This window comes from Carex rostrata, chromosome 1, assembly GCF_964058835.1.
Source record: "Carex rostrata chromosome 1, lpCarRost1.2, whole genome shotgun sequence".
Taxonomy (NCBI): Eukaryota; Viridiplantae; Streptophyta; class Magnoliopsida; order Poales; family Cyperaceae; genus Carex; species Carex rostrata.
Window position 1 is genome coordinate 18,756,217 of NC_135918.1, and position 23,195 is coordinate 18,779,411.

At 34.6% G+C, this 23,195-nt stretch overlaps 1 protein-coding gene and 1 long non-coding RNA gene across 5 annotated transcripts; both read right to left on the reverse strand.

The window, feature by feature from the left end:
* Positions 1–1,655: 1,655 nt before the first annotated feature.
* On the reverse strand, positions 1,656–20,272 carry LOC144562479 (cysteine-rich receptor-like protein kinase 6). Of its 4 annotated transcripts, none has more exons than XM_078311717.1 (8): positions 19,313–20,223; positions 4,470–4,601; positions 4,257–4,387; positions 3,965–4,175; positions 3,380–3,617; positions 3,087–3,237; positions 2,647–2,993; positions 1,656–1,689 (listed from the first exon to the last, which is right to left on the reverse strand). In XM_078311717.1, exons 1-8 carry the CDS (start codon positions 20,172–20,174, stop codon positions 1,677–1,679), a joined length of 2,085 nt encoding a protein of 694 aa, XP_078167843.1. In that variant the 5' UTR covers positions 20,175–20,223; the 3' UTR covers positions 1,656–1,676. The 4 variants fall into 4 exon arrangements, 3 of the variants coding, with proteins under 3 accessions (XP_078167843.1, XP_078167856.1, XP_078167857.1); XM_078311730.1 differs by lacking the exon at positions 19,313–20,223 and adding an exon at positions 7,628–8,551; XR_013514103.1 differs by lacking the exons at positions 1,656–1,689; positions 2,647–2,993; positions 3,087–3,237; ... (2 more) ...; positions 4,257–4,387; positions 4,470–4,601 and adding exons at positions 15,347–15,467; positions 15,968–16,480; positions 16,570–16,720; ... (2 more) ...; positions 17,742–17,872; positions 17,965–18,099 and having other exon boundaries at positions 19,313–20,272.
* LOC144562544 (uncharacterized) lies at positions 13,664–14,476 on the reverse strand. Its single transcript, XR_013514146.1, has 2 exons — positions 14,391–14,476; positions 13,664–14,301 (listed from the first exon to the last, which is right to left on the reverse strand). It is a non-coding gene; the product is annotated as an uncharacterized LOC144562544 (long non-coding RNA).
* Positions 20,273–23,195: the final 2,923 nt, after the last annotated feature.

Here is a 23,195-nt window from a genome sequence, read left to right on the forward strand (position 1 = left end):
ATTTATTGAACCAACAATCACGTTAGCTCTAGTGAAGCCATACCCCCTCTTGACCTGCTAATATCTAAGCTTCTGTGGAGTGGACTGAAATGAAGACGTGTACTATGGAGATGCACATCAATTGAATGGACTTGATTCATCATTCAGTCAACTAGTCAATGAAGAGTACCTTTCATGGTCTTTTTGGCTTATTCAAATTCTACATACATTTATTGCTGATGTGAGGCTTACCTACCAATGATCATGTTGAATGGTCGCTTAAAATGGTTTTCTCAGTCAATATCTGTTAGAAATGTACTAATAGCACTACTACTACAAAAAAAAACATTTTATATCGGTTAGAATCGCATTCCGTCATTGGATTTCCAACTATTGCATATCGCCCCGATTGAAAATGTGTACCCTTATGCGATCGGTTTGAGCTGATGGCGTTAAGCTCCAACGCGATCGGTTAGAAATTAGGGACTGACAGGAATATTAGTTTTTCGGCCGTTAAATATACCGTTAAAATAGAAACACCATCATCTCTGGGTGTTATTAGCCGTTAGCAAAACTGTATTACACCATCGGATATGTTTGAGTTGGCGTTTGCATGTCGTAATTTGCCATATGTTATTACTTTGGACCGTTAGTGATATCTTTTTATATATATTTAATTATATATGCCTGTATTAGGGGTAGCCTCCATTTACATATATATATATATATAGAAGTAAAGCGACTATTTTACTTTATGCTCATATTTTGTGATTTTAAAGTTCAAAACATTGATCCGAACCGTTCATCTTGTTCTCTATATTGAAATGTGCTTGGAGACCAAATTTTATATTTTTTGAAATTTTTTTACTATTTATTAAGTAATTTTGAAAGTCGCTGATCCGATGGTCTAGAAAATTTTACTGTTCACAGCAAAAAAATATAAAATTACTATTTTTACTGTTCACAACAAAATAGCAATTCTGAAAGTTCCAGTCAACTCCCAGAATTTAGTATTTATTTCATCCGTCTTGATTTTCCACAGTTAATATTTAATTAATTGATTGGATTGATTAATTGATAGTGTACGTCATTGTCGACTACTAATAGTCTACTATTGCTTTAATTTGAAATAGACAGATTGTATTTAATTGGAAGGCTGTCTCGTCTCTGAGATGGTGAAGTGAATGGTCCATTGGAGTGACCCGTTCATTATCTAGAGGTAGGCCAATGTCGCGACCAGATGTCTGTCCCATGGCCACATCAACCAAATATCTAACTTGTTTTCTTCTTTGAACACTCGATTTTATTAATTGTCTCTGTAATTTATTTATTTATTTTAGTTCGTTATATATAGCACTGCACAAAAAATAAATTCATAGTTCGTGATTCGATTTGAGTTTGATTTGAAAATTAAAGTTTGTAAAAAATTCGATTCGAATAGTTTGAAATTAAATCAAATCAAATTCAAACTGGACCTGATTCGTTTATTTGCAAGTTCAAATCAAGTTCGAAACGAGATGCATGACTCAGTTTCCAAGAAGTTTATTTGCAAAGCTCAAATACGGCAATAAGTAGTTTTTTTTTGTTACGAATTGGAAAAATCAATGGTAATCCAAGTTCTGGTCATGTTACAATGAATCGTTTAGTTTAAGAAAGAAAAATGAGAAAGTTCAATTAGAAATTAATGTATGGTGCTGCTAGGAATTATTGCTGGCAAGTTCAATTAGAAATTTCAAATAATTTAAATAACGCAATATCTTTGACTCGCCACATTGAAAATTGGAAAGTTCATGCACTTGAGCAAATAAAGCTGGTTTAACAGTAGGCGTGTTACTACTCTCTATATAAGACACAACTCTCTGTAAATGTAAACACAATTGAATAGAATGAAATTCCTATTTCTTCAATACTGTTTCTTGAATGTTTAGAGTGAAAGATGCATAAATGTATGGTCTTATTTCCATATATCTCTTCCGACTGTTTCACTATATTGTTTTAAGTACTGAGTTGATTTTATTTTTCTGAATTTTCTGAAGAATATGAGATCTGCTCCGAGTTGACTGAGTGCTACCAAAAGTCGGATCACTGTGAACAAGAGACTACAGTTAGAATAAGGTGTTTCAACCTTTCAGGGCCATGGTAAGGACCGCGAATTGGATATAATCTCTCATGTATTGTGTTTTTCAGGGCAAAACAGGGACGGCAGGACCAAAATTTGAATTGAACATGTATAACTTTTGTAAGCTACAAAAATCTCTGAAGCAAATTTATTCAAGTACTTTATATCGAAGTACTGGCTCAGTTCCTGATAACTTCTGACAATTGCGTAAGAGAAAAACCTATTTAGGAAAAATAAAATGTGCTCTAGGACGTCCTTATTTTACAAAACCTTAATGGTAAAAATTATAATATACTATCTCTTCTACTCATTAAGAAGACCTTGTTGACTTTTATTGTCCTCACACTACAACAAAGTAGACACTTTTTGCGAGAGAAAAATCGCTTTTGTGACGGTCGTCCGTCGCAAAAAGTATCGTTGCAAAAAGAAAAAACTGAATAATGAAAGTAATTCACTGCAAAAAGTCATTTTTTTATCCTCACGAAAAGTGTCTCATTCTTGTTGTGTCAAATCCACCACAGCATTTCTAACCTTAATTTCCAATTTACCGTGGTTCCATATCAGAAATTGAAACCTCGTTTGGTGACACCGGGACAGACTTGGTTGAGGACCTGTCAGTGTTGCCTCCAATGTTAATAAATCCACTTGAGAATGAGCCAGCACGTATGCTGCTCTTTGTAATGCAAAATGCGGGCTTAGACGGAGTCTCAAGAGACACTGTTTCGCTACTAAGCATGACAGCCACATCTGACATAATAGGTCTGTCTGCTGGGTTGTCCTGGACGCACAACAGGGCAATCTGTGTGCATCTCAACAATTCACTCCTTGGATAGTGCTGATCTAAAAATGGATCTGCTACTTCTGTAATGGTACCATTGGTCCAATGCTGCCATACCTATATATGTTATGGTAATTTCAGCTTTGTTAGTATACAGTTCCTTTGCTTATTATAGAATAATAAATACAGAGGATCAGTGTTGCTACTTACAAAGCTTAAGAGATCTTCGGTCTGATCATTCTCAAAGGTAGCACTGTTCTTCTTTCCAGTTATAATCTCTAAAACTAAAACACCATAACTGAAAACATCTGATTTGACCGAGAAGTGACCCAGCATTGCATACTCCGGAGCCATATATCCACTACAAGAAAGTATGTCTATCAATGCCAGTTTTATATATTATGGTAATTCTTGGGGATCATAATTAAGTATTTGCTAAAACTTAACAATTGCTTCAATATATACATGTGTGTTCAGTACTTGTAATATAATTGAGTTCTTACAATGTTCCTACAACTCGATTTGTGACCTCTTGAGTTTGGTCTCCTCCAAAAAGTCTAGCCAGACCAAAGTCGGATATCTTTGGGTCCATGTCTACATCGAGCAAGATATTGCTTGCCTTCAGATCTCGGTGAATAATTCTAAGTTGAGAATCTTCGTGTAGATATAACAGCCCTCTTGCAATTCCAGAAATGATCTTGTACCTTATTCCCCAGTCTAGTAGGTGCCGCTTCTTGGTATCTACAGAAGCAAATAATGAGGATCTTATTTAGGACTAGAAATGTGTTTTTCCCAATAGTTGAACTACTATACATGGTTATCTACAATTTAATTATAAGGTATCAAGTATATATGCTCAAAACTCTGCATGGTTATCTACCAATTGGTTGGTAAGGGACTAAAGGCCGTGTTTAACTATTTTTGTCTGGACTAATACATTACTCATTTGTTATGGTCAAACCTATGCAAAACTGAAATTCACCGAACAATACTTGGGATAATTAACGTTATGGTGGTTACTCTAGAATTGGGAATCAACAAAATTAAGGAAAAATAGAATGTTTTCTGATAGTGAAAGAAAACATTACCAAAAAGGATTTGGTCAAGGCTTTTGTTAGGTACGTATTCATAAATAAGCAATTTCTCTTGTTCCTCCAAGCAAACACCTAGAAGTCTAACAAGGTTTTTGTGTTGAAGCTTTGCTACCAAAAGTAGCTCATTTTTCAATTCGCCCATTCCCTGGTTGGAACTTTGAGAGAGCCTCTTTACTGCTATTTCTCGCCCATCAGGCAATACACCCTAATAGAAGAATAAAAATGTAATTACATACCATAAATGTCTTGATAATTAGTAATGAAGTCAATTTGAGTATATTCCTACCTTATATACAGCTCCAAATCCACCTTCACCAAGTTTGTTTTCCTCTGCAAAATCAGTTGTCGCTACTCTTAATACAGAGAGATCGAGAAGTAGTGACTCGACATTTTTGATCTCCTCGGGATTACTCACATCTATACATTGACACCAAAACTAATCAGCATGTGACAAGCTTACTTGAGTACAAAGTCGATCAAATAAAATTATCTTTCTTACTCAGCAATGGTTTTGTCAGCCCTGATTTTCTCCTCTTTAAGAAGCAGACACAGAGACCAGCGATTACAACAAAAGCAAGGACTAGTGGTACGGTGATTGCCAGAATTGTACCAGTTGAAGTTTTCTTCTTGCCTGCATAAAACACATCAGAACTCGCAAACACGCCTAAAACACCTTTGGATTTGAATAATTTTTTACAACAATAATGTAATATATATGAAATGGTTGTATTGCAATTACGAAATGAATATATACATCAGCACTATCTTAAACAAGTAATATTATTCATTCAAGACGGGAATAAAATACACTCAATCAACTCACACTATCCTGATATGACATGCTATACAACGTGCCAATTTGAATTTTGAACAAGGTTTAAACAATGATTTTAAATAGTATTATGCAAGAAATGGTAATTTCCTAGAAACCACTTTGAAAGCTATAAAATACTGCAGCCCATGTCATCCACAGCCCACTGATGCAACGATTCAAAGCTAGATGGACATCACGCGTTTGAGGGACCAAATTGAATAACTTAACATTTCCAGAAAAAAAAATTTAGAGTACCAATCGTCCAATCGGCTGTTATTTTTTTGGAAGAGCAGGTTCCTGTTTTCCCTCATTCAACCGTCCAGTTTTTTCATGCACGAATTTAGATGAAGATCAATGGTTGGATGAGAAAAAAACATATTTCTTTTTTGAGATCGACTAACTATCCCCTAGTCAATTTTTCTCATTCATCCCCAGTCAATAACTACTTGTGGGGACCATTAACTAACTGAACTTCATTAATTACTTGGGGACCACTTAATATTTAATAGATTTTATAATTGACGCGTGCAAATATGGATACATATGCGCACAAGTGTTAATATATAATATATCAAGTATTCATACTTAAGATACCAAGTATTTCGAAAAAAAACATATATATATATTTTTTTTCTAAAGAATAACAACAAATTTCCTCGCCAAAAATTTAGGTAGAAGGGCACCAACCTTTTGGCAGTTTCCTTTATGAGAGAGATTTCTGTCCCTATTGACTGGTTGCTGATTATCGGCTACGGTATACCACATTGCATCCAACTTTCTTTTTTCTATTCCAATTCCCAAAATCGTTTAATAACCATATTTTAAAATATTTAACAAGATATCTTAACAAGTCATTCGTACGTTCAAATAGTTAAAAACACTAGAACATATTTTAAAGTACCAAAATAATTGACTGAACGAGGAACGTATGAGTTCATAATTAACTTTAATCATGTGTTCAACTTCAAATAAAATTGTGAACGCATGGGTTTCCGGTTCATTTATTATTATTTTTTTTTCTAAACACTAGTCCTATCTGGGTATCCATATATAGCAACCATGCTTATTAAAAACATATAGCTGTGACCTATCATATAATTTGAAAGATTATTACATATTATTATTTTATTTGTTGTTAGTTTGCACTTGGCCCTTACCTGAATGTTGGGCTTCCAGTCAACTCCCTGAATAGTGTATTTGTTTCACGCGTCTTCATCTTCTTCTACATATTGATATTGATTGATTGATTGATTGATTGGGGCATTGTTTGACTACTAACAGAAACAGTCTTACTTTACTTGGAATTAGACCAATTTTAATTGGAAGGCTGTCTCTCAGATTGTGACAGTAAGGGGGCCCAAAGGATTTATTAACACTCAAAGAGGATCACTCATTCCACATGGCTACATCAACCAACCAAATATCTAATTACGTTCGCTTGGAGTTGGGAGCTGCTGTCACTAAACAATTAGTTTAATTTCTTTCTTTGAACAATCCTTTTTATTAATTCTCTCTATAATTATATTTTAAGTTTGTTATATACGAAACAATAATTTATGATTTACATCAAACTTATCAGGAAGAACATAGAGAGGTTCAGTCAGCAAACATACGACAGGTGACATGGCATAACTAAACGACGCTGTTGACCAAGTAATTGACTAACGAATGAGCAAGTGACGACTATTCAAACTGCCACGTCATCAGTCATAACTTTTTCTTCCAGCAATTAATGTTAGAGACCCGTGCCAGACAGCAAGTGTACGTAGGGGTGTCAATGGTATCTTTTTAGCCGTTTACTCGATCCGTATTGTATTCGATAAGGCGGGTATGGATAAAGTTTTTTTTCATTAGCTTATTGAGTATGGGTATGAGTAAGAATTTTTTTTCGTTAAATAAATGGGTAAGGATATAGGTAATGACTATTTCGTACCCGTTATCTTATAGGGTAATTATAAAATCCAAATATATATTCAATTCAATTTCCAACCCACTTAAATGTATATTCGTGTTTTTGAATTTTTATTCTTTATAAAAAATAATTTAGTTGGAATTGATTGCACATTTATTTTATTTTTTATTAGAAATGCAATTATATATGTGTTAAAATGAATGAGTTTTTGGTGTTTAATTTGTAAAATATAATAAAACTAATTATTATACTAGTATTATTCGTTATTCGCCCGCTACCATTTCGTTACCCGATAATATTAATGGGTAAGGGTATGGTAGGATAAAATCAATTTTTAATGGGTATGGATAGAATATGGATAAGGTCAATTTTAATGGGTATGGGTATGAAAATGTCTCCACCCAACCCGTACCGTACCCATTGACACCCCTAAGGCCCTGTTCAGCTGCACAGTGGGAATGGGAATAGGAACGGAAATAGAAAAAGTTTGAACTAAAATTTACTGTTCATGTGGGAAAAAAAAAATCAGTCTGAGTGAATTTTTTTTTTCCACGTGAACAGTATTTTCGGGATTACATCCGAACATGCCCTAAGTGTACGCACAATTAATGTTAGAGGATCAAAATGGAATGAATCATCTATCTACCTCTGCCTCTGCCTCTGCTCACAAACAATTTTGTTTTTGGGGAATTAATTTTCCACGGAAAAAAGTTGACGGGCTAATATACCGTATACGTCAATACGTGTACTTAGAAATTAGGATTCGATTCACACTATTAATTAATTCGTTTCTTTCTAACGGTAACGGGTCACATATAATTAACTATTCAATGAATTTTACTTTCCTACCAAAATAGTTGAAATTCACCCGACCTAAAACTAAAAGAGCAAAGATCAAAGAATCACAAGTGATTAGAAGTTATTTTGATACCTTCCGATGGAGGGTTTGTTACTCGAGGTGCTAGACTTGGAGCTGGAGCCGGAGCAGCTGGAGCTGTAACTGTTAGCAGCGCCGCCCCACTATAGAATGAATAAACTTCGTACCGAATGTTACACCTCACACCGAGAATTCTCCCTCCTCGCGTTCCATTGAAATATTGAGGCATCATACCGATCAGATTTTGCAAGCACAAGTTGCAGTCTGTGCCTGACATGTCCGGTGTACACTGAGCTAGTCCCATTATCACTGGAAAAGAATCAGTGGAATTCATCTGTGACGTCCCAAACTTCTTTGAATCATTGAATGCCGCATAGTTGGCTGTGGAGTTCATGAGATAATCAACGCGATTACCAAAGAGGGTAAAGGACACGCTCACGTTATGGGCATTGTACAGAATGATATCAACGGAATTGTCAGTGGATGAAAGGAAGTTTTGGTTTGAATACCGTAGGAGGCAGTAATCGTAATAAATAGTTGCCTCTTTGTCATAGAGGCAGAGATTTTGGATATCCTGAGTGGCTTGATTGAGGCAAGAGGAGCAAGCCGTGAAGTTGACATCACCACGACAGAGGACTAGCCCTGAAACCAGGTTTGGAGTAGTGCCGACGGAGGTCTTGGCAAAACCAAAATTGGCGGATGAATTGGTGGCGTTTTTCCTGAGGTCAGTAAAGAGTGTTCGGAGATTTGCTTCGTATGTACTGTTGGCCGAGTAATTGCCGGTTTTACCGCAGTTTTGAGACAAAGCATCGGCAGCCTCAGCTGCAGGAGAGGCAAAGAGAATTAGGAAGAAGAAGAAGAAGAAGAGGATGGGGACGAGTGGAAGGATAAGGTGAGGTAATTTCATGGTGGGAATTGAAATTATAATTTTGTGGATTTTGAGTGAATGCTAATCTGCAGACTGCCGGGGTGGGAAGGAGGGTCTTTTATGGAGTTTGGTTTGACCTTTTCCTGCCAAATAGGACACTCCATAATTGACTAATGGGAGTCTGCTCTTCACTTGGTCAAAAATCAATCCATTATCTCCAGCACTGCCGTTTTATACTGGTTAGTACTAATTGTTTAATTCAATTTAAATGTGCAAAATTTACCAAACGATAAATAAATGATGTATTTTCCATACTCGCTACATAGACGTACGGAGTTTCTTTTTTTTTTCTTTTTTTTTTGCTTTTTTATTTTTTTGACGCGCGGTCATTAAAAGATCAAATACTTTTTCATTTCTTTTTAACTATTTTTTTCCTAATTTTGTTGTATCTTCTGAAGTGTATTTTGATAAACAGCTGGATAACAGAAGATATGCAAAACATTTCGAAATTTTTATTAATATCCAAAAAAACATATAAAATTTAAAAAACTAACCACACGTTTCTGCAAGAATTCGAAATCTACTCAAACCGCAAAAATTTATTACGTTTTTTGGTAGAGTTACTGCAATTTTTTTTTCTGCACTTCATGGGATAAGAAACAGCAAAAAAAATTTGCAGTAACTCCGAACCACAATTTTTTTTTGCAGTTTCTTTCTAATACTGCAAATTTTTTTTGCAGTTTCTTGTCCCAATACCGCAAAAAAATTTGGATTTCGGATCAGAGGCTTATTATAAATCCTCCAAGCGCGCTACAGACTCCACATCACTTTCCCTTGGCCCCTTCTAACAAAATTATTCGAAAATCTGACTGTCTAATCAATCGACTCTTTGATTAAGGTATTTTAATTTTTTGTAATTTAAATTTAAATTTAGAATATAATTAATTAGTTTATTTTAAATAGTTTAGAATATTGTCTAAATAATTTAGAAATTCCAAAATTGTTTAAAATAATTTAGAAAATTCCAAAATAGTTCAGAATAATTTAGAAAATTCTAAAATGGTTTAAAATATTTTAGAAAATTCCAAAATGGTTTAGAATATTTTAGAAAATTCCAAAATGGTTTATAATTCAGTAAGTTTTCTCATTTATTTAATTTTTCAATTTCTTATATGTTATTATTTTATAAATTGTAGTTTATTATCCATACCAACAAAAACAAAAAATGAAAACCATTTGTGTGAAAAATTTTGTTGGAGGAGAAATCAAATACAATGATGACAGTATCTTTTACAGTACCCGGGCTAAATACTCATTACCGCTAATCGTGAACCATAGCTTTGATTATCTCCAAAATGGGATTTTTAAACTGGTTGGATATAATGTTAATGAAGCAAATATGAAAATCCAAGCCAGGTTTAATATCTACCGACGGCCAACGTGACTATCAATTAGTACCGGAAACAAATCAATAATCGTTCGAAATGATTTTAGAAAGTGTGGCCTCTTTTCCACAAAGGTTACATGTTCTAGAGTTATTTGTGGAATTGGAACCAAATCATACCGGTTTAATTTCCAATTAAACCTGAATAGTCAGATCCTTGTACCCAGTAAGATTTCTAAAACTCGATTCCGACCTAATATCAGTCAGAATCCTGTGGATCCCGATCCAGTACCAGTCGTGTCTGTAGACCGGTACCGGTTCGTGATTATTCGCATGTACCTGTGGATGCAATTGATTATGATAGTTTGGTGGAGAGTGGGGATGAGATGCTCTCAGATGAGTCATCAGGTTTCAACGATGATATTGAACCATCCAAACAGTCACAATCACAGTCTTGTTAAGCACAGTCCCGTCAAGCACAGTACTCGATAACTAGTCGGGAAAATATGAGACATCCGGTTGATAGTTTTAATAACATATCTGGTTTTCGGCCTGCGGATGTTGTTTTTTTTGGCAGCTCAAAGAGAACATTTGATAATCCATTGGCCAAAGGGACAGTGTATGAGTTGAAGACGGCTCTAAGGATAGCAATTAATGAGTTCCATCTCGAGAAAAATTTTGAGTCTAAGGTTGCTAGAAGCGAACCTAAACGTTACGAGGTGGTGTGCAAAGATGATTTTTGTAAATTTCAGAATCTTGGATTATTAGCAAACAAGCAATTCCTCATGATGTAGAGTACCGGCAACACGTGCTGATCATTGCCAGCTTACAGTAGAGATAATTGCCCTTGCAATTGATGACACTATTAGAAGGAATATGTGCGCAAGCATAGCTCATGTCCGAGATGTCGTTAAGGCAACCCACAAGAAGGTAACCCCCAAGTACAACAAATTATGGCGAGATCGTGAGCTTGCTATCGCAATCTGTTTGGGAGTTGGGATAACTCGTACAACTTACTTATTCCACTATTGGAAATTGTTCGCGTGAAAGCGCAACGCAAGTTTCGGTACGCTTGGGGGCGTACCTTTTAAAACCGCGGTTACACCTTCCGATTAGGGTTGCAAGTGTACAACCCTATCGAGGAGTATAATCGGGTATCGATCCACAGGGACGGTTCCTTTATCTAGATATTTACTTATCTCGACTAAAGACTAGAAGTGAGAAAAAGGGAGTTTTGGTACTTAATTTTCCTAAAGAATCAACTCAAGCAATCAAACAATGCAATAGAATAGTAAATGTGCAAGGAAAGGTATAAACTGTGTTTTGATTTGGGATAAAAGATGTTTCAAGGGTTTCAGACTTCATCTCTGATTTGCCTCTAGTGGTACGGGTCTTACCAAGTTGGTACGGCTAGGCCGCACCAACCTGGTCCGACCAAGCCGAGTGGGGCTTGGTACGGGTAGGCCGCACCACTCTTGTAAGACCCGTACCGATGTACCAGTACAGAGCTTACAAGTTCAAGTTGATGCATTTCTTGCTGGTACCTCGTATTAAACTCTTCAGAAAGGTTCAATTGACCATACCTAAGGTTCCTAAACCTCAACTCTCGTTTGTTGGCTCAAGATCTAGGTTTTGGAGTCAATTCTTCACCTTCTAGGGTTTCTAAACCTCAACTCTCGTGTTTTGGTCCAGATCCTCTAGTTGATTGATTGGAGATCTAAGGTATCCTCTAATTTGTCAATTAGAGGAGAATTCAACCTTTCGGCTTCAATTCGAACAAGTCTACCTAAAGGGATTGGTTTGGTTGAGAGAAAGCAATGGTCACATGACCTTGTTAGGGTTGATCTACCACTATAGGCACACCATATGCAATCACAGAGAGACAAAGCAATCAAGACAAGCAAATTCACAATCAATTCAATCAAAAGAGTTCATACAAGATCCAAATCAAGAAAAGCAACACAAATCAAGAAAATCCATCTACAAACCCTAGAAACAATGATCAACTACTCACAAGTCATAGATCTGTCCAGAAATACAAATAAAGAGATAAAGAGAGGCATGATAGAACTAGATCGAAGATCGGATGTGGAGAAGAGGTTGATCCGTCGATTCTCGCCTCTTCCTCCTCCTTCTTCTTCTCTCCTTGCTCCTTTTCTCTCTTTCTCTCTTTCTCTGAGCTCTCAATCTGGAATGGAAATGGAATCCCCCGAAAATGGAGAGATCCCTCGCTTTAAATAGCCTCTGCCAAGATTTGAATTCTGTCAGGCGGCATCTATGTACGGCCCGTACCAAGGTGGTACGGCCAGGCCGTACAAGATGGGAGATGGGCTGAATCGGCTAAGTCTGGTAAGGGCCGTACCAAGCTTGGTAAGGGCCGTACCAGAAAGTCCAAAAACACCATTTCTTCGTTTATTTTGCTCCAATCCTGCAGAAAACAAACAAACTCTCAGCAGTACCAAATTCTAAAGATATATCAATGAAATGCACATGATTTTGACAATTTAGAACGTGAATTTGGTACGAAATCAAGTCAAATATAGGCTAAATATGCGAGGTATCAAAAATCATAAAAAGAAACAATCTAGGAACTAAGTATTGTGTGACCTCGACCCCGATTGATAACTCAACTGATAAGCATTTCAAGGCAGTGGCATGGGCATTGGACTGTGTATTGTACAAATATACCATTTCTCAGACCAGTGATTAGTATCGATGCATGTTTCATTTCGGGACGGTACCAAGGTAGGTTGCTAATGACATGTGCGTACGATGCCGAAAACCAATTGCTTCAATTGGTTTTTGGAATTGTGGAGAAAGAAAGCGCATAAAACTGGATTTTTTTTATGAGATGGTTGCGGTTAGAAGTAAATGGAGATAATCGATTCTTTTGTGTCATATCTGATAGACATTTGAAGATTTAAGCTGTGTTTCAGGATCCATATCTCAGATGGAAAGAGTCTACCAATCAATGTGTGCATCAGTACTGTTCTCAACATGTTGCCGAGAAACTCTTCAAGCACGTGGGGCATAAGAGAGATTTAGCCCTTCCATAAAAGAATGCATAAAAGGATGCCCTTCCATAGAAGGATCCATAAAAGGATGCCATTGACACCCCTAGACTAATGAATTAGGTTCAAATAGCTTAACATTTTTTTTTGTTTTTTTAAATAGGCTAAAAAGCCCTTCCATTTTATAAAAAATGACTTACACAATAGGAGTCTGACAAAGAAAAAAGTAAAATTGCAATTCTATCTTAAATAAACCCAAAATGTCATTTTTGGTCTAAGAAGCACACCCAGCTTCATAAATCAGATACTGAACACTCTGACAGGTATCAAAGTTCCAGCTTTATTTTATTCATCATAGACCTGGTATAAACGCAAGAACCCTTAACCCTGCTAGAGAACAATAACAAGTAGTTTTTTAAGCTTATTGGATTTAAGCTCATTAATTAATTATACAATATAATTAGCTTCTCGGGTTCATATTCATTAACTAATCATGTACTACATAAAACACAACAAAAATAGTCTCTTACAAAATAAAAAAATAAAAAATAGTATTTTACATAATAAAAAATAACTAGTATTATTTTACATGTTAAAAGTATTTCATGAGTTTGGAATCCTCGGAAGCTGGTTTAATTGTTAAATTGTTGTAGTATTTGAAAGGGATAAAGTGGAAGATTACATGTTAGAAGTATATCTTTTGCTATTATATCAGTTTGATTGTTTCCCTATTGTTTTTAAGCACTAAATTGATTTAGTTTTTCTGAATTGTCTAAAGAATATATGAGTAATCAAGACAAAAAAAATGGACATAAAAGGACCAATGGAGCAAAATTTATATTGAACATGTTTAACTCTTTTAAGCTACTAAAATCTCTGAAACAAATTTATTCAAGTACTTGATTGAAGTATTGCCTCAGTTCCAGATGACTTCTTACAATTGCACAAGAGAAAAAATATGAAAGAAAAGGAAAATGTGCCCTCGTAGCGACCTTATAATTTTACAAAGCTTAGTAAGAATTAACATACTAAATTGTTGTTGCTCATTCATTAGACCTTCTTGACTTTCACTGTCCTCAAATTCACCAGAGCATTTCTAACCTTCATTTAAAATCTACCTCGATTCGATCTCAGTAATTGAAACCTCATTTGGTGACATCAGGACAGACGTGCTTGATGACCAGCCATTGTTACCTCCATTGTTGTTAAACACACTTGAGAAGGGGCCAGCACGTATACTGCTCTTCGCAATGCAAAATGCAAGCTTAGACGGAGTCTCGAGAGACACTGTTTCGCTATTAAGCATCACGACCATAGTTGACATAGATGGTCTATTTGCCAGGTTGTCCTGGACACACAACAGCACAATCTGTGTGCATCTCAACAATTCACTCCTCGGATAGTGCCGACCTAAAGATGGATTTGCTACTACTGTAATAGTCCCATTGGTCTAGTGCTGCCATACCTATGTTATGGTAATTTCAGTTTTGTTAGTATACAGTTCCTTTGTTGATTATAGAATAATAGTTACAGAGGATCAGTTCTCCTACTTACAAAGCTCAAGAGATCTTCTGTCTCATCATTCTCAAAGGTACCACTGTTCTTCTTTCCAATTATAATCTCTAAAACCAAAACACCATAACTGAAAATGTCTGACTTGATCGAGAAGTGGCCTCGCATTGCATACTCTGGGGCCATATATCCACTGCAACAAATTATGTATATCAACGTCAGTTTTATTATGGTAATTCAACAATTATATATATTACTACAATATATACCTATACAGTACTTGTAATATAATTGAGTTCTTACAGTGTTCCTACAACTCGATTTGTGATCTCTTGAGTTTGGTCTCCTCTAAAGAGTCTAGCCAGACCAAAGTCGGATATCTTTGGGTTCATGTCTGCATCGAGCAAGATATTGCTTGCCTTCAGATCTCGGTGAATAATTCATAGTTGAGAATCCTCATGTAGATATAACAGTCCTCTTGCAATTCCACAAACGATCTTGTACCTTTTTCCCCAGTTTAGTAGGTGCCGCTTCTCAGAATCTACAAAAGCATATAACGAGGACCTTATTTAGGACTAGCAATGTAATTTTTCCAATATTTTCAACTACTATACATATATATAGCTATCTACAATTTATAGACTATATGATGTATATATTCTCTATTACTTGCTAAGTAATAATCCAAAACCCTATTTTATTATGTAAAAATAATATTTCACATAATAAAAAATAACAAGTAGTATTATTTTACATGTTAAAAGTATTTCTTGAGTTTGGTCTCCTCGGAAGCTGGTTTAATTGTTAAATTGTTGTAGTATTTGAAAGGGATAAAGTGGAAGATTACATGTTAAAAGTAGTTCTTTAGCTATTATATCAGTTTGATTGTTTCCCTATTGTTTCTTAAGCACTAAATTGATTTAGTTTTTCTGAATTGTCTAAAGAATATATGAGTAATCAAGACAAAAAAAAATGGACATAAAAGGACCAACGGAGCAAAATTTATATTGAACATGTATAACTCTTTTAAGCTACTAAAATCTCTGAAGCAAATTTATTCAAGTATTTGATTGAAGTAGTGCCTCAGTTCCAGATGACTTCTTACAATTGCACAAGACACTACAGCAGAAAAGACTATCAGCGACCGGTCGCTGATAGTGATCCCGGTCGCAGATATCTGATTCTGGTCGCTGATAGTCCGGTCGCTGAAAGCATTGTCGCAGATACTCTTCTGATGACGTCACCGGTCGCTGATTGATGTCATCCGGTCTCTGATAAGTTTTCTGCGACTAATTTTTTTTTGTCGCTGTTGTTTTTTGCTGACGTCAGAAAAAAGTATCAACGACCGGTAAACCGATCGCTGATGATTCTACCAACATTTTTTTGTTTGTTTTATTATTTACATTTCTCCATGATATTTGATAACAAACATACAACATTACATCAATTAACATAAATAAGACAACAAATATCAAACATACAAGTGCCAAAAAAACATAAGAAACATAACAAACATACCAAAAATGAAACATAAATGCCAATCATATCTCAAATAATATCTAAACAAAATATTTAAACTACATAAGTCATTGTACCATACCAAATAACATCTAAACTACACAAATATGAAAGAAAAGGAAAATGTGCCCTCGTAGCGACCTTATAATTTTACAAAGCTTAGTAAGAATTAACATACTAAATTGTTGCTGCTCATTGATTAGACCTTGTTGACTTTCACTGTCCTCAAATTCACCAAAGCATTTCTAACCTTCATTTACAATCTATCTCGGTTCAATTTCAGTAATTGAAACCTCATTTGGTGACATCGGGATAGACGTGCCTGATGTCCTGCCATTGTTGCCTCCATTGTTGTTAACCACACTTGAGAAGGGGCCAGCACGTATACTGCTCTTCGCAATGCAAAATGCGGGCTTAGACGGAGTCTCGAGAGACACTGTTTCGCTATTAAGCATTAGGGCCACAGTTGACATAGATGGTCTATTTGCCGGGTTGTCCTGGACACACAACAACGCAATCTGTGTGCATCTCAACAATTCACTTCTCGAATAGTGCCGACCTAAAGATGGATCTGCTACTACTGTAATGGTGCCATTGGTCCAGTGCTGCCATACCTATGTTAAGGTAATTTCAGTTTTGTTAGTATACAGTTCCTTTGTTGATTATAGAATAATAAATACAGAGGATCAATTCTCCTACTTACAAAGCTCAAGATATATTCTGTCTCATCATTTTCAAAGTTACCACTGTTCTTCTTTCCAGTTATAATCTCTAAAAGTAAAACACCATAACTGAAAACGTCTGACTTTATGGAGAAGTGACCCCGCATTGCATACTCTGGGGCCATATATCCACTACAAAAAATTATGTATATCAACGTCAGTTTTATAATAGTAATTCAACAATTATATTACTGCAATATATACCTGTACAGTACTTGTAATATAATTGAGTTCTTACAATGTTCCTACAACTCGATTTGTGAACTCTTGAGTTTGGTCTCCTCCAAAGAGTCTAGCCAGACCAAAGTCGGATATCTTTGGGTTCATGTCTGCATCGAGCAAGATATTGCTTGCCTTTAGATCTCGATGAATAATTCTTAGTTGAGAATCCTCATGTAGATATAACAACCCTCTTGCAATTCCACAAACGATCTTGTACCTTTTTCCCCAGTCTAGTAGGTGCCGTTTCTCAGAATCTACAAAAGCAAATAACAAGGACCTTATTTAGGACTAGCAATGTAATTTTTTCAATATTTTCAACTACTATACATATATATAGCTATCTACAATTTAAGGACTATATGCATTTAATTCCAAATAATTAAAGCCAATAATGACAATCTCAGAAACAAAATTAACAACAAAAAAAAAACATAGTATCTACAGAGTTGGTTGGTATATGGAACTAAGGACTATGTTTAACTATTTTTGTCTGGGCTAATACCATACTCATTTGGTTTGGGCAATTGGGTCAAACCTAAGCAAAAACTGAAAATTCACCAAACAGTTCTTCAGATTATTAGGAATCAACAATTTAATTGAAACACAATTTTTTCTTATAGAGAGAGAAAAAAGTATTACCAAAAAGGATTTGGTCAAGGCTTTTGTTAGATACATATTCATAAACAAGCAATTTCTCTTGATCCTCCAAGCAAACACCAAGAAGTCTAACAAGATTTTTGTGTTGAAGCTTTGCTACCAAAAGTAGCTCATTTTTCAATTCGCCCATTCCCTGGCTGGAACTTTTAGAGAGCCTCTTTACTGCTATTTCTCGGCCATCAGGCAATACACCCTAATAGAAGAATAAAAATGTAATTACATACCATAAATGTCTTGATAATTAGTAATGAAGTCAATTTGAGTATATTCCTACCTTATACACAGCTCCAAATCCACCTTCACCAAGTTTGTTTTCTTCTGCAAAATCAATTGTCGCTTCTTTTAATACAGAGAGATCGAGAAGCAATGACTCGACACTTTTGATCTCCTCGGGATTACTCACATCTGTACATTGAAACCAAAATCATTCAGCATGTGCCGAACTTAGTACTAGCTACAAATTAAGTGGATAAAATAAAATTTGATTTTCTTATTACTCAGCAATGGTTTTGTAAGTCCTGCTTTTCTCCTCTTTATAAAGCAGACACAGAGACCAGCGATTACAACAAAAGCAATTAGGAGCAGTGGTAGAGTGATTGCCATAATTGTACCAGTTGAAGTTTTCTTCATGCCTGTATAAAAGACTTGAGAGCTTACAAACACGTGTAAAGTAAAACACCTTTTGATTTGAACAATTTTTGTTTTTGACGACAATTAATAATTGAGTATATCAAGTGGGATGTAAGTATTACAATTATGAAATGAATATGTGCAGCATAACTATCTGGAACGTAAGCAATATTATTCATTCAAGACTTGTGGGTGAGATCCAGGCATCCAACTAGCTAACCTTGTGAGTTAGCTCATATAGCTGATGATATGATATAATTAATATAGAAGATTATATATATATATTCCAGCCCAGCTTATTATTTGTAGTTAGTTTGCACTTAGGCCTTAATTACCTGAAAGTTGGGCTTCCAGATTTAGTATTTATTTCATCCGCGCGTCTTGATTTTCCACAATTAATATTTAATTGATTAATTGATTGATAGTGTACGTCATTGTAGACTACTAATAGTCTAGTATTGCTTTAATTTGAAATAGACAGATGGTGAAGTAAGTGGTCCAAATTAAGGATTTATTAATTAACACTTAAAAGGATCGCTCATAATTCCACAGAGGTAGGCCAGACCAGATGTCTGTCCCACATGGACATGGCCACATCAACCAAATATCTAACTTGTTTTCTTCCTTGATCACTCGATTTTATTAATTCTCTCTATAATTTATTTATTTATTTATTTTAGTTCGTTATATACCAAACAATAATTTATGACCGATCGATTTACACATAACTGAGCAGGAAGAACCGAGGTAGCTAGGTTACAGTCTGCAAACATACGACAGGTGGCATAACTAAAGGAGGTGTTGACTATTCAAACGATGAGCAGAGCAGATGAGTAGGCGACTATTCAAACTTCCAAGTCAGCAGCCATAACTTTTGCTTCCAGATATAAAGACGGCAAGTTAATGATAAGGGACCAAATCAAATCAAATCAAATCATCTACCTGTAACCTGCCTGAATTCGGATCACCTCCCCTACCGTATCTATAATTAATCTATCTGCACGAATCTCAAAAACGGACTCTATGTTTAAATAGTACCTGACTGAATTCCAATCGGTCCCTCTGCTCAGCAGTTGCCCTGTTTCTTTTCTAAGCATAAGCAACAGAACAGAAGCAATTTTGTTTTTGTTTCACGGAAAAAAGTTGACCAGCTAATATAATTAACTATCAATGCATTTTACTTTTCAAGTGCTTAGAGAAGTTGGGTTTTGATACCTTCTGAAGGAGGAGGAGGTAGAGTTGGAGCATTCTCTGCCGGAGCTCTAAGTGTCAGCAGCGGTGGTCCACTATAAAATTGATAAATCTCGTATCGGATGTTACACCACACATTGAGAATTCTGCCTCCTTGCTTTCCACTGAGAAATAGGGTTAGCAGATTAATCTGATATTGCACGCAGATTCTGCAATTTGCATCTGATGTGTCCGGTGTACACTGAACTAGTCCCCTTATCACTGGGAAAGAATCAGTGGTATTCATTTGCGAAGTCCCAAAGTTGTTTGAATCATTGAATGCAGCATAGTCACCTGTAGAGTTCATGAGGAAGTCGACAAGATTGTCGAAGCGGGTAACAGACACGTCCACGTTTGAGGTATTTGCCAAAATGGCCTGATTATTAGTAGTGTAGTCGGGAGGTGAAAGGAAGTTTTGGTTTGAATACTGTAGGAAGCAGAAATCGTAATAAATAATTGCTACTTTGTAATAGCGGCAGAGATTTTGGATATCCTGAGTGGCTTGATTGACGCAAGAGGAGCAAGCCGTGAAGTTGACATCACCACGACAGAGGACTAGCCCTGAAACCAGGTTTGGAGTAGTGCCGACGTTGCTCTTGGCAAAACCAAAATTGGTGGATGAATAGGTGGCGTTTCTCCTGAGGTCAGTGAAGAGGGTTCGGAGATTTGCTTCGTATGTACTGTTGGCCGAGTAATTGCCAGTTCCACTGTTGGTCGAGTAATTGCCGGTTGTACCGCAAGAGTGATACACAGCGTTGGCAGCCTGAGCTGCAGGAGAGGCAAAGAGAAGGAAGAAGAAGAGGAGGAGGATGGAGAAGAGGGGAAGGATAAAATCAGGGAATTTCATGGTGGGATTGATTCAGAGTGGAAGAAAGGAAGGAGGGTTTGAATTCACTCCAGTGCAATATCTGAGGTGCAATGAATAGATCCAGACCGTTCTCTTAACTTATCTCAAAACTTGGTCCAGCTGGAATTAATCTGGACCGTTAATTTCAGGTACATTAGGGAAGAAGAACACATGACGACAAAGCATAAGCATTGACTAATAGGAGTTTGCTCTTCACTCGTTGAAACTTTGAAATATATAATATAATGGTGAGACCCACAACAGAAAATGATTGGTTCCGAAATATTAATGAAGGGGTACCCAACAAAAGAAAATAAAAATAACATAATTAGTTAAGAAAAAGTCTTAGAGTTGTTGCACTCAAAAATCGAGAGTTTGATTCTCTCACACGAATTCGCAACTTCTGTGAAGATTTTCAAAAAAAAAAAAAAATGAAGGGTACTCTTTAATGTCCAATTGGAGCAATTCTTAATTATTCCCTCTCTAGAACTAAAACTAGAACTAGAACTAGAACCAGAAGACTTTAACCAAATTTAAATCCCGTGGTGCCACATTTTGTAATAAACAAAGTCCACATAATTATTTGCAGCAAATGCATGTTAATCTTTCTTTTTTTTTTCTTTTTCTTTTTTTTGAAAAGCATGGTAGTAGCTAGAAAACCACTTAATCTTTCGTACGACACAGTGTTTTCACTCGGAAGAATATGGTAAAATATGACAAGTAATTGTAAATGTATTTATATATTGTATGTACATATTCTCTGAAATTAGTTATGTCGTTGTTAACTAGAAAAAATTAGTACCACTGATAATGGCACTATTAGCACTTTATTTTCGCAATAACTTTCATAATGGAGATGTTATGAAGCTCTTTAATAAAAAAAAAATGTAACTTTCATAATTCACTTTGATCATAGTTATTAACACTATATATTAACTAAATATGATTTTACTCTAATGCCACGTTGACAAAATTTTTATAAATATCATATTGTTACTTTCTCACATTTAAAGAAGCAAGATACAAATAAAATACCACCAAAAACTTTACTGAATTAACTTTTATGGACTTTATATATTTCAAATAAATCTTTTCTTTCAATCTATTTCTTTTTGGTTTGATCAAATCCAAAATTATAAATAACACAAAATAAAAAAATCCATTTTTTTTTTATTTCTAGCATTATATATTCTGATATTATAAAAAAATAAAGTCGTACTTAAATACTAGAAAGGCACAGTTCCAAAACAGAAATAGTACAAAATTGCTAGTTTAATAGTACAAAATCGCGAAGCAAATTGCAGAAATGATGCTTAATATGCAGGTGGAAAACTGCATATACAAAAATCAGTTTTATTAGGTTTTTTTAAGAACTAGCATTTGGTTTAATAGTAAAGGTACATCTCTCCTAATCTGAGAGGAAATGAGTTCGAAATCAGATGATTTTCTCTTATGAACAATTAAATGAAAATTGATATGTTAGACTTTCATCTTTCTATATAAAAAAAATTATCAGTTTTTTCAGGAATTTTTACTAACAACATACATTATTTATTATCAACACTATCTAAACTTTTTAAAATTATAGACAGTTTTGTCCTTCATTTTCTTAAAAAAATGTTTTTCCTTATTCATAATGAGTAAACTTCTTGTCTTAAATAATCAATTCATATAGTAAACAAATTTTCGAATAAATTATAATAGATGTCATATTTATTTTACATTTCTACATTTAATATTCTTATCAATAGCAACACTCAATAGCAGCTATCAAAGTAGTAATTTATCTGAGCAAAATATATAACACCTAATGATTTGCCTTAACAAAACATATAATAGAAACTGTACATGTATGTAGATATGTGGCGTTGATAATTTTTTATTTTTTTTTTAAAGGTTGGTTGCATGGCAACCAATATTTTTATAAATAATAGAAATGTTACTTACAATAAAATTTACATCACTCAATCTATACCATGTCATGACCTCAGTAGAGGATTGAAGACCTGTTGGCATTGTTAATTAGTTGTGAACCAACACGCCTCTCAGTATAGCAAAAACTATTTGCACTCTTTTTTTTGGTTTCTTTCATCTTTCTAGTATTTCATTTAAAGGAAATTATTCTCAAAGAATTTATTTTACCAATTATGGAAATCATACAGCTAATGAATATAAATTAAGAAAAGAAAGACAAGCAATTATGAATGAAACAAAAAGGCACATGAAGAGAAGATTTATAAGATAGGTTAAATTGTCCTTTTTAAAAAAAATAATAATAACAATCAATTTCTTATCTGAAGATTTTTTATTTCTTAAAATATCACTTATTTGTGTTACCTTCTCTGTTCTCATTCTAAAAATAGATGAGGAAAAAAATTCGGACGAGCACATAAATAATATGATAAATTAAAAAAGTTGTTGGCTTAATCCACTTTATGTAATTACTAGTATTGTGCTCGTGTATTATAACGTAAACATATTATAAGAGAAAAATAAAAAGCATTTTATAGAAAATAACATATTTTAATAATAAAAAATAGACCAATGAAAAAAATAATTATTCAACAATATTCATTAATTATATATATTAAATAGATTGGAACGGATATATATTATACGAGAGCAAATATGTTCAAAATTCAGTATTTCATAGAAAATAATTAGTTGAAGGGCTTTTTATTTTATACATGTTTTTTTTGTGTGGTATTTTATATTATAATAAAATAATATAATTTCTTATTTTACTATTTGTTCTATATATTATAGTCTTGTTGAATGAAAATTTGTATAGGTTTTGCTATTAATGTGGATGTGGAATCTTTATTGCTATTACGTATTAACAGGTATTAAAGAGGTTCAGTGCATTTTATTTCGAACCAAATTAGTTCAAATTCTAATTAAACAATTCAAACAAAATTAGAGTGTGATATGCTTATCAAGAGAGGTTAGTGAGTTTTGATGTTTCATTTGTAAAATTTAATAAAATTAATTATTAGATTAAATTTATTTATTATTTTCATA